At 41.8% G+C, this 15,757-nt stretch overlaps 1 protein-coding gene across 1 annotated transcript in view; it reads left to right on the top strand.

Annotated features, from left to right (window-relative positions):
• The window catches only part of DMD (dystrophin), a 2,221,918-nt gene that overhangs the window by 1,226,455 nt on the left and 979,706 nt on the right, over positions 1–15,757 (top strand). Inside the window, exons 44-45 of the mRNA XM_019523954.1 lie at positions 6,286–6,433; positions 8,814–8,963. Coding sequence (XP_019379499.1) covers positions 6,286–6,433; positions 8,814–8,963 — 298 coding nt within the window. The remainder of the gene's footprint in view (positions 1–6,285; positions 6,434–8,813; positions 8,964–15,757) is intronic.

Below are 15,757 nucleotides of genomic sequence, written 5' to 3'. Positions count from 1 at the left end.
GGACCTGAACCTGTTCAGCCTTCACAAGAGAAGGCTGAGGGGGGACCTGGTGACCATCTATAAACTCACTAGGGGGGATCAGAAGGGTTTGGGAGAGACCTTGTTTCCCCTAGCACCCCCTGACATAACAAGGAATAACAGCCATAAGTTGTTGGAGAGTAGGTTTAGATTAGACATCTGTAAGAACTACTTCACAGTCAGGATGGCTAGGATCTGGAACCAACTTCCAAGGGAAGTGGTGCTGGCTCCTACCCTGGGGGTCTTTAAGAAGAGGCTGGATGCCTACCTGGCTGGACTCATTTGAGCCATGTTTTTCTCCCGCCCAGGTGGGGAGTCAGACTTGAAGATCTACAAGGTCCCTTCCGACCATACTTCTATGATTCTATGATTCACCTTGCTTTTGGAAGGCAGAATTTGGGGGGCAGAGGGAGAGGGAAGGGGGGTGATTTTTCCCCCCAAAACTCATGGCCTAGAGCTGGCCTTTTCATGGAAAGTCATGTAAGATAGCTACCAGCTTCTTTCTAAGAGCCTTTTTACATGTGGTCTGGGAGAGAGTGTGTGTGTGTGGGGGGGCACTTTAGAGTGGCTATGAGAGCTGCTCTAATGAAAGCACAAGCAGCATCTCATGTATCAGCGTTGCCATGCTTCAATATGGTGGCAAGGGTGCTTTAGGTAAAGTCCATTTCATGAGCTTTCATTAAAGTATCCCCACCACCATTTAGAAGTGTGGGGACACTGATACACAAGGCGTAGAGGTTTTTGGGTTTCACTAATTAGGACACTGCAGCAGACTTGATTCATTAGGTTTGTTTTGACCCACTGCAATTATAGCACATTGGAGCAGCCTCCCTGCATGTCTACAGGCACCCTAAGACACCAAGCAGGAACAAGGGGTCCAGGGTTAATTCTTTCACAGTAGCTTTCAAACTGGCAGTAGTTTTTGGCTGGTCAGGGTTAACATTGGTCTCTGCCCCTCTTGCTTCCTGCTTGAGAAGCTGGCAGCCATATTTCACCACAGCATTTCTGTGCTTATGTTCCCCAGTGGTTCTGTTTTAGCAAAGAAAAATCAGCCTCCTCATGAAGGCATGCACCCCAATTTGGGAGATCTGACTTTTGGGGGAAAGGGTGTATGCATTATGTGAGTAAATGTGGAAAATGTAAACAACTAACGTATATTTTCCACCCATAGTTAAAACTTAGTGATACAATTGTTGTGATGCCTGCAGAAAAAAAAATCAGTGCTAAAAGCTTGAAATCAGTTGAATACTTTCTTCTAAGTAAATTAAAGAAAGAAAAATTGACAGTTAAAATACAGGAGTCGTTATTTTACAGCAATATTTTACAAGATTGAATATTAGTAAAAACTTTAGCGGCTGGTATTCATTACATCATGAACAGCGCATGCCCCTGGTGGCTGGGGGACAGAGGTGCAGAGGCCAGGGGCAATCAGGGACCGATTGAGGTGATCAGGGATGTCAGCAGCACCTTTTTGCAGGGGTGCACTGCCACACACAGGGGGTGCACCCACATACACCCCCTATGCATCGCCCCTGTATTATATATTGCACTACTTTTACAGTATGCTTGGAAGCAAGCTTTTAAATATTTTGTCATAAGATTTTTTTTTTTTAAGTAACAATAGTTTCAGGGGTTTGTGTTAAATGGTGTGAAGCTTACACTTTTTTGGTTTCATTCTCTTTGCCTGAAGCTTATTCCCAAGCCTTCTCAAAAGGAAAACACCATCCATTTTGCTCGGCCCTACAATCAGAAAGCATAGTCAGTTAAAAAGACTGCCTCACTATAAACACATTTTGATATAACTGAAAAGAGGTTTCATTCTGTTTGACTTTTCTGAGCTTTTTGCTGGCAATGACTGTCATGTTGATAAGTGGCAAAGTATGGGAGATCAGAGAAAGTAAACCAGTTGCCATCTTGCTTTCATAATGGAATTTTTCTTTTACTTGCTTACATTTTGAAATGTGAATAACGTTTTGAATTATTAATATACTAGTAATGCTGACTGTTTCCATGGTTAAGACTGAGTTGTTCTTAAAACACTAACGTGCCCTTTGGTTAAGTATTTTAAAGAAAGAGTATTGTCTTTCAAGTGTGCCTTTCAATCTTGTGACAGCTTTGCAAGTTATCACGGATGTCAGTTTAACTTTAGGCAATGCCCTTGTTTTCAAAAGGGACACTTGGCAGCCCTGCTCTCAGTACAGAGCTGTTGCAGCTCTATGATACCAAGCAGCTTCTCCGGGGCTTTCTATGGTTTCCATCCCTTAGAGATTACTCAGTTTTTCATGAATGGCTCTGAATTTTATTCTTTAACTAATTGTAAGAAGGGTCCCTGGCCTGTTACCTAATTTTGCCATATTCCCACAGTCTGCCTAGATGTACCTATGGGCTTTGTTAGGCCTGTGTTACACCTTTATTCTCTGAGCTGCACAAATGTTGATCAGTGTTAGTGCTAGCTTGGGGTTTGGAGCAGTGACACCCTGTCACATATAGCCCAGCGTTCTCTGTTACTTGAAGAGCAAAAGCTGCCCAGCCAAGGAGCTCTGCAGGCAGGCAGGGTCAGCAGCTGCTGGCTGTCAGGGCAATGAGGCTAATGACATAATTAGCAGCAAGCCCAGGCAGTCAGCTAACTGGATGCAGGCAGGACCCTGGGAACATATACCAAGGCTGGGGTTGGCAAGGCACTTTTTCCCTGGCTGCCACAGGGGAAGGAGTCCCTGCCTTAGATTGCTGCCTAGAGACATTTGGTTGCCTGCATTGTTGCTTACAAGGTTCCAGGAGCCTGCAAAGTACCCAGGGCTAGAAGGCTTGCTATCCTAGGGGGAAGTTTGCTGCTTAAACAGGCAGAGCATGGTCTCTGTGTTTTTTTTATGTTATAGCCCAGGGGCTTATGATTTACGTTGTTGTTTAACTGGTGGTTTGTGGGTGAAGCTATAGGGAGGTGGAGGCCTCATTAGTATCCAGAGGGGTATTTGATTGCCTTGAGCCCTGCCTGGGGCAGGCTCAATGCTTGAACACTTATTGAGTGCAGAGCGGCATGTGCACAGGGGCCAGGGGCCCTGCACCAGCGAGGCTCAGTTGCACAGGGAGCCAGCACTAGAGGGGCACACCTGAACAGGGGCCAGGGGCCCAGTATAGAGGAACTTGGTGACTTGAAGGGATAGGTGAAGCTAGAGTCTCAAAGCCATGTCCTATTCAGTGGGCCTAGGCTAGAATGCCAAGCTACAATAAAGGGGCAGAGGCTGAAGAGGTTCCAACAGAGAAATAACATACTAGTAACACCCATGAGAAATGGGGTATGGTAAAGGGACGGTTTGGCACTATGCAATTAGTCCATAAGGCTTTGGGTGCCCAGCCGGGTACAGTGAACTACAGAGGCCCAGCCAGGGGCCTGAGAGTATAGAGACCCAGCCAGGGGCCTGGGACCTGTGTGACTGGGGCCTAGGAAAGGTCCATGGGCACCTTCTCTTTATATTTATTTATATTACCATCAAGGCATGGCAGGTAAGATAGGAAGGCACCCTAGGGGTGGAGCAGGGCATGGTCACAGAGCCACTGCAGGTGTCATGGCCACCCCATGGTATCCGGATGTGTTACACCCCCTTAATGTAGACACCTTCTCTGACTGTCTCCCACCTGCCCAGCTGTGATTTGCCACTAGGAGCCTGGTGAGCAGGGGCTGGATCAGAAACTGTAGCTGTGAGTTGCCAATAGAGGACTGATGGGTGGGGGTGGGTGTGGGAGTGGGAGAGATCCTGGGACATCAAATTGGACAGCACATGTGTGGAGTGGCCACACCTTAATGAAACAGGAGCTGGGTTGTATGGATCAGAGATAATCCTCCCCTTTGAGCTGCATAACGAGTGCTTAAAGCCACTTCAGGGTGTTAATGTGTGGATAATCCAGGAGTTAAGAGCTCCAGGAGCTGCCCAAAATTACCATGCAACAAGGATCTTGGACCAAAAGAGCAGCAGCCCAGCAACAGTGACACCTGGGCAGGCAAGTTAACCCTTCCCTGCCTGCTCCCCTGAAACAAATAGCACAGGCAGCCACAAGTAAATAATTTGTTGGAGGCAGGGGGAACACCAAGGGTCAGAGGGGAAGCTCCTGGAGGGAGCCTAGAATGGGAAGGGGGGTTCTTACTTTTCAGCTGTCCAGACCCCTGCTGACCTGGATATGTGACTGCTCCAAACTCGAGCTAGCACTAACACCTGTCAAAAATTGTGTGGCTCAGTGTAAGGTATAACAAGGCCCTCTTTTTGAAACCTCCACCAGTCACAGTTTTTTTCCTTATGCCAATCCATTGAGCTCCTGCTGCTTCTGTTTTGCCACATTGATGCCCTTGTTCCAGAGCAACATTACTTAGGGCCTTGTTAGACCTCATGCTGTAAGCTGGACAAATGTTAATTGGCTTAGTGGAGCAGTCGCGCAGTAAGGAAAAAAACCTGTTCTGACTGTCCTTCACCTGCACAGCTATGACTTTCTGCTAGAGACTTGGTGAGCAAGGGCAAGACTAGGAGCAGGACCCAGTCATTGCTCCCGCCAGGCAAAGAGCAGGCTGACCACCGTGTCAGTTGCAGCGAGCAGAGACCCAGGGAAGCAGCTCACTGAAACTGGCACAGCGTCTGTGCACTGTGAGCAGAGCTGTTGGGCTTAAGCCCTGGCAGCCCTGCTCTCAGTGCAGAGCTGTTGCAGCTCTATGATACCAAGCAGCTTCTCCGGGGCTTTCTAGTCTAGTCTGCAGCAGCTCTGTGCTGAGAGAAGGGCTTTCAGGACTTAAGCCCAGTGGCCCCACTCTCAGTGTGGATCCACTGCATGAGTTTCAACAGGACTAGAGAGCTCTAGGGCTGCATTCATGGAGCTCACTCTGAGGGGCCTGATCCTTTCTTTCTCTGGAGCTCAGTCAGTGCCCATCACCCCACACACTACTGGCTGGGTTGCCAGCTGGTTGGGCTGCAAGCTGGCTGGCTCCACCTGATCACTGAGGAGTCTGATCCTTTTTTCTCTATAGCACAAGTGGCATCTGCCCCTCATGCCACTGCCACGTGGAAGCAGAAAGCACTCTGGCTGCCAGCTGCTCTGGGGCTGTGGTGCTCATTCTGCTTGACATCCCCAGGATGTCAAGCAGAAGGCACTTTGCCCAGCCCCACTGTGCCCCAGCTCACCTTAAGTCGAGAGGCCACTGCATCCTGGCATACTGGAGGTGGGTGGAATAGCTGTGAGAGTTGGCCATGCAGTAATTAATGGAAGAGGAATAAAATTCGGTTGATTAGAGCTAATCCTGCCCTGAAGTGATGTAACTTTAAGTTAAATAACAAGCATTTAAGTCACTTGAAAGGTGCTAACGTGCAGCCAGTCCAGGGGTTAAGAGCTTCAGAAGTTACCTAAACTTACTGTGTAACAAGACCCTTACTAAGGTTTTTCCACAGAGTTGTTTTGTTTTCTTCCCCTTACTAGCCATAAGAAGGGCACTTGTGTGTTTATACATATTGTAGGACCATTGGTCAATTGGTTGATGGGAATGGTAATTTTCTACTTAGCCCTTTCACCCTTATACTTATAAAAGACATTATTTTTGAATATGGAAATTAGTAGAAACCGGTCAGTAGAAATAAATGTGTGATGGGTGAGTCTCTGCTCTTCATTTCCTCCAGCACAGTAGGAATAGAGAGTAAGGTTCTGTAGCATTTGAGAGGCTTAGAGTATTTCAGAAATAAGGTAGCTTGGGGCAGAGGAGTCTGGCTTCAGACAAAGGACAGCATGCTAATTTTGGATAAATCATGAGCCTTACTATCTTGAAGAGCACGTAGCACTTTTATCTGTATTTTAGCATCAAGGGGCTTCAAGACAGAACTGGTGACTGCATGCCTCTGGAGACCCCCACATAGGAAGGAGACAAGCAGAGAAGGCAACAATTGCTGAATACTTACTTGATAACTTTACAGCCAGTATATATAAAGAGGAGCAAGAACAATGTTTGTTTTCAACTAGAGTTCTTAAGCGTTTACATCTTGGGGTTATTTTTAGTCTCTATTTTCAGAATGTGTTTGATATTCCTCTTTGGACGTTTTTTTCTGGCCTGATCAGTTCTGAAGCAAAGAATACTGTTGTGCTTTCCTTTTTAAAGAATGAATGTTGATGGCAAATAATATTTATCATTTTTCTTGTATTTGTTTATGTATTTAACATTAAATATTGCACATGAACAATAACAGCACATTAAACAATTTCCCCCTGTAAACATGTAGCGCATTCCTCTTCCTGTTGCAGGCTAGAAGAAGAAAAGAATATTCTGTCAGAATTGCAAGAAGGCTTAAATGAGTTCCGTTTATGGTTAGAGGAAGCAGACAGAGTTGCTGGTATTCCTTCTGAACCAGGAAATGAAGAGCAGTTAAAAGACTCTCTTGAAAAAGTGAAGGTAGTGTATTTTCAATGTTAGTTTTGGTGTTAATTTGTTTCTTCTGTAGACAAAACAAATTGAATTGTTGTTGTCATATTTCTTCCTGTTAAGTAGATTTCTGCTCCTTTTCTGCATTCTAGTAGGCAAACCAAATCTGAAGTTTTTAAAGCACAGACACTGGAATTGTACTGACCAGATTAAAATTAGATGCAACACAGTAATTGAAAATATCTTGTAAAAAATAGTTGTTGCCTCTTCAGTTGTGTCACCTTGAAGCCAGTGTCATTAAGGTAGTACAATTCCACAGTGTACCACTTAAAGCGCTGAGCTGTATGACGTCTTTAAAATGTTACAAGAGCATCCTGTTTTGGAGATTGTACTTGTATAATTATATGAATAAATAAATCACAGCCTTGACCAAAATTCCTAAGGAAGTGGAAAAAAAAATGTGTAGAGTAGATCTGAGACGTGATGATCTTTTCAATCTCAAACTTGAGGCAAAATTCCAAGATACCTCTCCCCACAACTGAATTGCTAAGTTTTGTAAAGCATGTGTGCAAACACTTTCAGATTTGCAGGAAATAGCTGGTTCTCAGCCAATTCATAGCACTGTAATTACCCTAATTTCATAGGTATTTAAATGTTTACAAAATATGGAATTGTGAATAACAGTTGTATAACAAGGTTTAATAAAATGCAACTAACCAATATGCTCATCACAAAAGCATGCAGATACACTTACATGGGTGTTCAAGACATCAAGAACACACAAACTTAAAAAAGGCAACTTCTTTCATCTCCTAGGGCATAAAATAATAATAATTATAATACCACCTATATCTCGCATGAAATATACTTGCTGCTTCACAGATAGACAATCTGTCCTGTGGGATTACAAGTGCTAAAGGAAATGCCAGAACTTTATACAATTTCTGTTCTTCTCTGTTCTGCTGTATAGCTCCTCTGACCTCTGTTATGTCATTGGTAGAGCTATGGAGACCTGAAGTATAAAGTTGCTAATGTCAATAGCTGTTGGGTTCATGCTGGATCTGAAAAGGAGAATGCATTTTTAAGGGTCTATGCAGATGTATGCTCTCTTAACCTAAAATATATTAATGTATGAGACAGTCCTGCTTTCCTTCCTGAAAAATGGGTCAAAATCACTGTTATTTTTTTCTTAATATCTCTGTCACACTACGACACATCAGATTTGTTTTGGGTATTTTGTTTTTTGTTTGTAGGTTGTTGTTGTTTTTTGGGGGGGTTGTTTTTTAATGACTGCACAGGGTTTTTTTTAATGGCCACTACAACCCTAATAGTGTAACAACTAACTTAAGCTCTGCACTGGCCTTCTAAGACTGCTGATCAGGAAAAGGAAATGATGGCTAAAGAAGTTTGACTTCTTATTATATAATCTTTACTTACTTGATATCAAGACCACACATTTGAAATAATTATGTGTAAGAGGGAGAATAGATAGATTTAAGGTTGGGACTATCTAAATTTAGATTCAAGGTTACCCAACTTTTTAAAAGCTGAGAGATGCATCAGCTTGAACTGCTACCCACCACTGGGCTGCATGCCATGCAGACTTCCACCCTCCTATTCTGCTGCACCCTCAGCTTCCTAGTCATGGGCTTTCCCGCTGCACCATGCCTGCAAGAGTGCCCTGGGCCATGGGTTTTCCTAGCACCATAGTCTGCACTGCACTGCACCCCCATGCATGGGGTCAGGAAGTGGAAGCTGCAAGAGGGTGGGGAAACCCAGAGAACCCAGACGCTGCTGCAGCCAAAGCTGTGGGGAAGGGGAAAAGGCAGCTGGGTGGGTGTCTGGGAGCCATAAATTAATCCTTTGGAGGCCACTTGCAGCCCAAGGGCCAGCAGCTGGACAGCCTTGGACATCAATTATGAAGAAACAGGCATAGTAGGCAGGATGTAGCTTATATTACCGTCTTCCTCTAATTTACATAGCAGTCTTATAAATAATACTGTTTATGAGGTAGATCAGGGTGTTCAACACTACACAAGATCTGGAACCCCTTCCGTAGGACTTAAAATTCACATTTACAAAAGGCAGAATAAATATATATTCCTAAATCATTTGGTGGCCAACACTGGGATTCATTGTATTATCAGTGAAACTTTTTATTTCTCTCCGAGAAAACTCCTTCTGTTGGCCCTCTAGGGTGAAGCTTTCTTTGTCCAGGATATATCTGCATAATGTAGTCAACATTTGTGGTTGTCTGAGCTTTTAAAGCCCGTAGCTATTCTGTACTAAACTAAAGACAGAATTTAGTCACTTTGACTGATGGAGTAATTGATTAAAATTAAAAGAAGAAGTTAAGAGAGTAGAAAATTCTCCCACGGTTCATTTTAAATGTTGCATTTGTCTGTTTCAGTTCAGAGTTGAAGAGCTGCCTCTACGTAAGGGAATATTGAAACAATTAAATGACACTGGAGGAGCAGTACTTAGAAGTGCATTGCTGAACCCAGAAGAAAAACATAAACTTGAGAATAGACTGAAAGACGTTAACCATCACTGGATAAAGGTTAGACATATTAATAATAATATTATGGCATCTGACTCTTGCATATTTTGCACCTTGCATTCTCTTTCTCTGGATGAATATGCTTGGTTCTCTGTGTTTTTTATATGCTTGAGTATCATAAAGCATACACAAATGTTTCTCAGAGTTTCAAAGTAATGCAATAACATAGTTGTCTGATTTCTTCTTTTTTTTAATGGGTGCTTGAAGTTAGTTCTACATCTATATTCAGGTACCTAAATTAAGTGACCTGTTGTTCTAAAATACAGAATCATAGAAAACTAGGGCTGGCAGGGGCCTCTAGAAGTCATTTTGTCCAATTATCTGTTTGAGGCAGAATCATCCCTATCCAAGGATCCTAAGCAAATCCTTATCTAAACTATTGGTAAAATAGGCACCTACTTCCCCACAACCACAAAGGGTAGCACCATAGCTTGGTACAAATAAAACAGAGGGACAATGATGACCAATGTCCATCTGTTGCAAGGGTGGATTAAAATATGCAAGAGGTGTTAATAAAAATTAAAAAGCCCTCACAATCTGTACCACTCTTGTCATGGTGTAAAATTCAGATTCTTTCCTGACCCCAAATGGTGATTGGTCTGACTCTGAGCAGAGGCACAAGACCTTCTAGCAGCGATCCTCCAGGTTTTAGTCCTAGCAGGAGCATTGGCACACCCCAGTCAAAATCTGCACCCTTGGTGCAGCCTACACACAGTGCTTCTGAGGAAAGCAACTCCCCCTTCCTCCAATATATGTAGCCACAGGAGAGGGGAGAAATTCCTTCCTGACTCTGTGACAGCCAGCAAAGCCCAGAAGTGTAGGAAATCTCCATAGGCTTATCCAACCTCTTCAATTATCCAATGTTAATAAGGGATTTATTCCCAAGTCTCACCTGTTTTGTGGTTGTTATTGCTACTGTGAGTCCACAGTATCTTCTGGGGCTTTAATGATTCTTCTAAATTTCTGCCAGTATTCAAGAAGTGTTTACAGTGACGGAAGATTTTAATAGTGGCCATCAATTGCAGACTTAGTAGAAGTCCACAGATGCACATTCTTCTTTCATGCTAAATAAAGAATGGGTTGAATTCTTATTTTTTCAGTGATAACTTGAAAAACAAGCTACCACCTGAACTATGGGCCAGCATGGCAAGGCTGCATTATAAATTAAGCCATGTGGTCTAGGACATTTTACTGGGGACTGATCATAAATTCAGAAACTGAGACATGTATTTAATTTCAGCTGTGTGCCTTTGTATATGTATTAAGAAAATAAATTAGAAACCAGGGAAAAAGTAAACAGACAGTAAGAAGTAGTAGCCTCAAGAGGATGCCAAGGAATGATGCTTAGTCTCATAAAGATGTTTCATCTCAGGAAGATACCAAGAAATGTAGTCCTTTGGACCAGGAGACTCACTGAGGTGCCCAACGTGCCTTTTAAAGAAGAAACTTCTTCCTACTGCTCTTTCTCCAATGCAGAGTAACAGAGTTTGCCTACATTTTTCTGTAAATAAAGAGAATTGCATCAAAGAAATGACTCAACCTTATTACAACTTCTCCTTTTTGCAGAGACAACTTAGAAAGGCCTAGAATATCAGTTAACCGCTCAGGCTAAAAGGGGCAATAACGTTGATAAAATTTGCAAAACTAGAACTCTAGAGTTGGGAATATAAATCACCATTTAGGCACCTAACTAGATGCATCTTTCTCCAAAAATAGGCTCTCTGAAATCAATTTTAGATACAGGAGTTCAGCACCTTTGATAATCAGGCTATTTATTTTTACACACTGAAATATGGATTTTTGTGCCTATACTTAGGCAATGATGATGGAAAATGTTGACTATAATTTGAAAACTTAAAAGATATTTTTTTCCTAAAAGTATATTTTCTTCTTCCGTAATTAGGATTTTTTTTAAATCCATTTAAAAGAAAACTATTTTCTAAATTAATCTCTGAATATAATCTGTCATTGATACATTTTTGCATCTTGAGACTTCTTGAGCAGAATATTTCTTCTATATTCCTTTTATTCTGTAGTTTTTAACACAGAAAAATTCTAGTTCTCTTACTGTCACTGCTAGGGTAACCTGGATAACTATGAGCACTTACGTAATATATTACTGTTTTTAAACTCTTGTTAAGGAGCAAGGAACACCACTTCTGTGCAATTTGTAAGACTGCTACATATAAATAGAAGTACCTGGAAAAGCTGTAGACTAGATTAAATAATGTATTAGTCAGGACTTTTTAGGCTTGGAATTTACTGTCCTTAAGAGCCTCCCAAAATATGTACCATATAAAGACAACTATTGTAGTAGATTAAGCAGCTGATTTGTTAGCACTTTAATACTTGTAGAAGTTTCTGGCTCTGCAGCTATTCCATTATCCCGTGGTCCATTTTTTTCGTGTCAGTTTTTCTACACGTTCATTTACACCATGTGAGTTGAACATACTTGAAAGTAAATAGAACACAAAATTACAAAATTAAGTTTTCAGTCAAAAGTGCTTAGTTTTAATTGCTTACACATAACAATTTGCAAAATTGTTATACTTTTGTTAAAATCATTATCTAATTCACTTGAAAGGCACACTTGAAGGAGTTTGAAGGAATTTGTGAGCCTTTTTAACCAACTTGATCTTAACTTCAAATTTGTATTGCAACTCAAATAGAGACATGCTTTATGCATTAGGAAATGCTCTATTGTTTTAGTGGTGGTCTGTCTTGGGATATCAGATAAATAAGAAAACAACAATAGATCCTTTTTGCTTAGCCTGAGTGCCACTTTTGGTCACACTTGCCAGGAAGTGTGTATAGGAGGTTTTACAAAATCTTTCTTTTGCTCACTCTTTTATAATCTGAAAGGAGCAACAGTTCTTTCCTTTTCTTTTTTTTTCACGTAGTATGTTACAGCTGGTGATAGCAGGCTCATTTTTTTAGGTTCAGGGGATGTAAAAGAAGAAACCCCTTCTATTTTGCTGAGGAATGAGAGCTTCAGTTACTTCAACTGTGCCTTGTCCTTTGCCTTTAAACCTAAGGGGGCATGTCCTGCAGTTGAGAGCTGCCTGCCCTGTCACTAACGAAGAATACAGTTGCATGGATCCTTCTTGGAAGCAACAGCATAACTAGGATGGGGAGAGGGGAGCACCCATGCTGGGTGCCAACCAAGAGGTGGTGCCAGGATAACCCGTGCCAGGAGTCTTTGCCATGCATGGGCAGTCCTGCGCCAAGTGAAGCACTGCATCAAGCAGTGTATTTTGGGGTTCAGGGGGTGCGAATGAGGTAGGCAGAATGGTGCTGCTTCCCTCCCCACCCCCTGGTCTATTGTGGTTGGCATACTCTCACTGCTATTTCTCCCTCCGCACCCCACCTCCCCACTTCAGGCACTCAATGAGCTCCCTGTGCCAGTGCATAGAAGAATCAAGGGGGGAAAAAAAGAACATGAGGCAGCTAGGGCCAAAAAACAGTATGTGTTCAGGGATAATCTTGTATTTGCAGCATCTGAAGTATAAGTTTGTGGAAGGAGCACCCCTTACTCTTTTTTGCCAGGACAAAGTGCAGAGATCTTTACAATGAGATCCTTGTGGGGTGTCCTTGTCATGGGCCCCTTCCAAGTTTTTTTTCTTTGTGAACTTGCAGTCCAGCCCATTGTTTCCAGCTGGTTGTTATGTGTTACGTATGAACACTTGCACTTGGATTCTGTTCTGCTTAGAAGATGTCTAAGGCTAGAAATAATGTCACTGAAATGAAGAGGCTCAGTTGTGTTGTGATTTGTCATGGCACAGCTGATGTGCTTCATTGGGCAAAATGCACATTGCCCTTGATGGTGCAAGACAAGGAACAATGTGATCTCTCCCACTTTCCCCACTTGGCCAGACCCATCCTCCATGACTACCGAGGATGAGTCTGACTCAGCTGGGAAAGAGGGGCTTTTACCTGCCCCACCAGGTACACGCCCCTGCAATCACAAGAGATGCGTCTGGCTGAGTGGGGAACCCTGATTTCCCTGCTTATAGAGGAACACCCCAAGATTCATGGGGTGCCTTTTTGTAAATGGAGAAAGCAGACAGGTGCTCCAGGGGCTAGAGGGGTCTTCAAGCCCTGCGAGCACCTGCCTGGGGTGGTCAGAGAGTACAAGCAGCTGAAGCTTGAACTGCTTGTACTCTTCTGTCAGAGCTAATAGATGTCCAGCGCAGTAAAGCAATAGAGTCTGTTACCATCTTGTCATGTCACTGATTTTTCCTTACGTGTCATACAAGGGTATCAGCATTCTGCTTGCTCAGCATTTGTGCTGCCATAACAATTTTTTATGGCATCACAATTGAGACATCAGGTAACGTCTGTTTCCACGCTAAGTTTAAGTCTCTAAATGTGATCCTGTTCCACACTGATCAAATCCATGAAAAACAGTTAATGCAGTTTTTCTACCATGCCTTCACTTAGATTTAAGATTAAGTAACAAAAAGTGAAGTGAACAAGCACCCACCCAACTTCTGTGTTAACAGTTTTTTCAGGGAGTTGATCAGGGTGGAATAGTTTGTATTACACACAAAATACCACTTGTATGTCACAGGTGGAATAGGATCTGGCCTTTAGTAATCTGCACCCTCCTGCTTATTTTATCTCACAGGATGATAATGCTTCAAGAAAGATTAAGAAATGCAAGAGGATGATGTTTAATTATAACATAAAATGTAACAAATCATAAACTGGAGTTATGTCATGGACCTCAGTGGAACTATAGAAACTACACCATCTGAGATGATGCCTGCTGTTTTGTAGGGTTATGCTGGACTTCTGTTTATCTTGATCTGAGTGATAATGGTGAGGGAAACATCATCTGTGATTCTTGACCTTCAAGGTGACATACTTAAAATAAGTCTTGTTCAAACCCTCTTTGTATTCAGAAATCATTGCCCTGCAGCAATGAAAATAAGCCTAGAAAAGAAATCGAGTAGGAAAGGAATTGCAGTCACATAAAAGAAGCTTTTTGTCTTTACTTTTAGGTGTTTAAATCATATGCTGATGACCTTGAGAACAGATATTTGAAAAATGTTTCTTCCCTTGGAATAGCAATAATTAAAAAATGACATTTCTTTGGTCATTGTTCTAAATAGTGGTTCTTAATATGCTACTATGTTAGACAGAGTTTAAATGAAGAACAAAGATTAAAAGCCATATTTAAAAGTGTGAGTTATAAATTCTAGCCCAGTTTCTATTACACCTTCCCCTAAGCCAATATTTTGTGTAAAAATGAAAATAACAGTGCTATCTTTATGAATGGTCTTAATAATATAGAGAATGACTTGTTCTGTCACTCTTCATGCTTTCACGTCAGTAATTTTTAGTTTATTTTTATAGCTCAAAGAATCTAACAACTAAACTTCTACTGTTGTGTCCAGGTAAGCTGAACACCTGGTGCTTTAGAGCATAGAAAAGGGATACTAGACATTGGAGTTTGTGATGAATTCAGGTCTTGTCATATACCACCTGCCAGGGCACGTAAGAGATCTGTAATGGGTTTCTTACCTTTTACTGTGCAGTAAATGGATTGATAGATTAGGCCTGAGGACAGTGAACCATGGAATCAGAGGTTTGCTGGAAGGAGTTTATTACTATTTAATGTTGTTCTTGGTCTGGTGTCAGCCAAGAGGGATGAGCTAGATTATCTAAGAGTTAGCCGGGTGCCAGAATCAGCATTCTCCTCATTTATCCACCTTAATCTTCAAGACATCCACTATATGTATTATGAAGGTTATTATAAGTGCCTGATGGAGACATTTTGTTTTGCTGCCTTTTAATTTGTCTGCTGGTATTAGAACTAATTACTAGACACTGAAGAGAACATTTCAGTGTTTACTGCCAGAGCAAATCAATTTGTTGTGGTCTATGAACAAAAGAATTTGAGTGAAGTGACATGGCTATAATTTGTGAACATTTTCAGTACCACCAGGCAAAGTATAGGTCGTCTTAGGTTGGCTGATCAAGTGTAGAGAAAAGCAGATGGATCTAGAAAGTGCAGGAAGGCAAAGTCATAACAAGGTTATAGTTCATGTACTGTGACTATTTGTAGGTTACCTGTGTTGAAGTCACATTTCTAGTGAAGTTATTATTCATTAATAAAGCTTAGTGTCTGCATACAGTTGCAAAGTTATGACACAACCAATATTTTGCAGGCTTGGGGGACTCTTGTCTTTGGACTTGTCCAAAGTTAGTGTTATTCCCATGGTTTTGTGCTTTGTTATATATAGTTAATCACAGAAATTCATGTTCATAATAGTGCATATATATGTTTTCAATAATGGGCCTGATGTACCAGAGCAAAAACAGGAAAAGGAAATCATGCCGTCCTCTACTCAGCAAAGGGGAAAAATAAGAAAATTATAGGCCTGCAGACACTGTAGTGATAGAGTTAGATCAATAGCAAACTAGACAATAGGTACCTGTAGGTGACATCCATTTATTTGTGTCTTTTTTCTGTGACAGTAAAGAACAAAAACCATTTAAACAGAAAAAAAATGGAGACCTTGGTCTTTAAAGCAAAATTTACCTGCAAAACTTAAGCTGTGAGTCCCCTTCCACAGACTTGATTTCTGAAAATTCTCCTAAAAAGCCTAAAAATTTGTTACAGGGGTGTAGGTTGTAGCCATGTTGGTCTAAGGACATAGGCAGACAAGATTCTTTGAGTGAATCTGGTATCTTTTATTAGACCAACTTAAATAGTTGGAAAACAATTATTAAGCAAGCTTTTGGGTTCAAAAACCCTTCGTCAGGCTGAGAAAGTTTCTGCAGTTGGT

The sequence above is a fragment of the Gavialis gangeticus genome, unplaced genomic scaffold (genome assembly GCF_001723915.1).
Source record: "Gavialis gangeticus isolate Ggan-Ray unplaced genomic scaffold, GavGan_comp1, whole genome shotgun sequence".
Classification (NCBI taxonomy): Eukaryota; Metazoa; Chordata; order Crocodylia; family Gavialidae; genus Gavialis; species Gavialis gangeticus.
The sequence above is the reverse complement of the archived record's forward strand: the minus strand, read 5'-3'. Positions and strand labels throughout refer to the sequence as shown.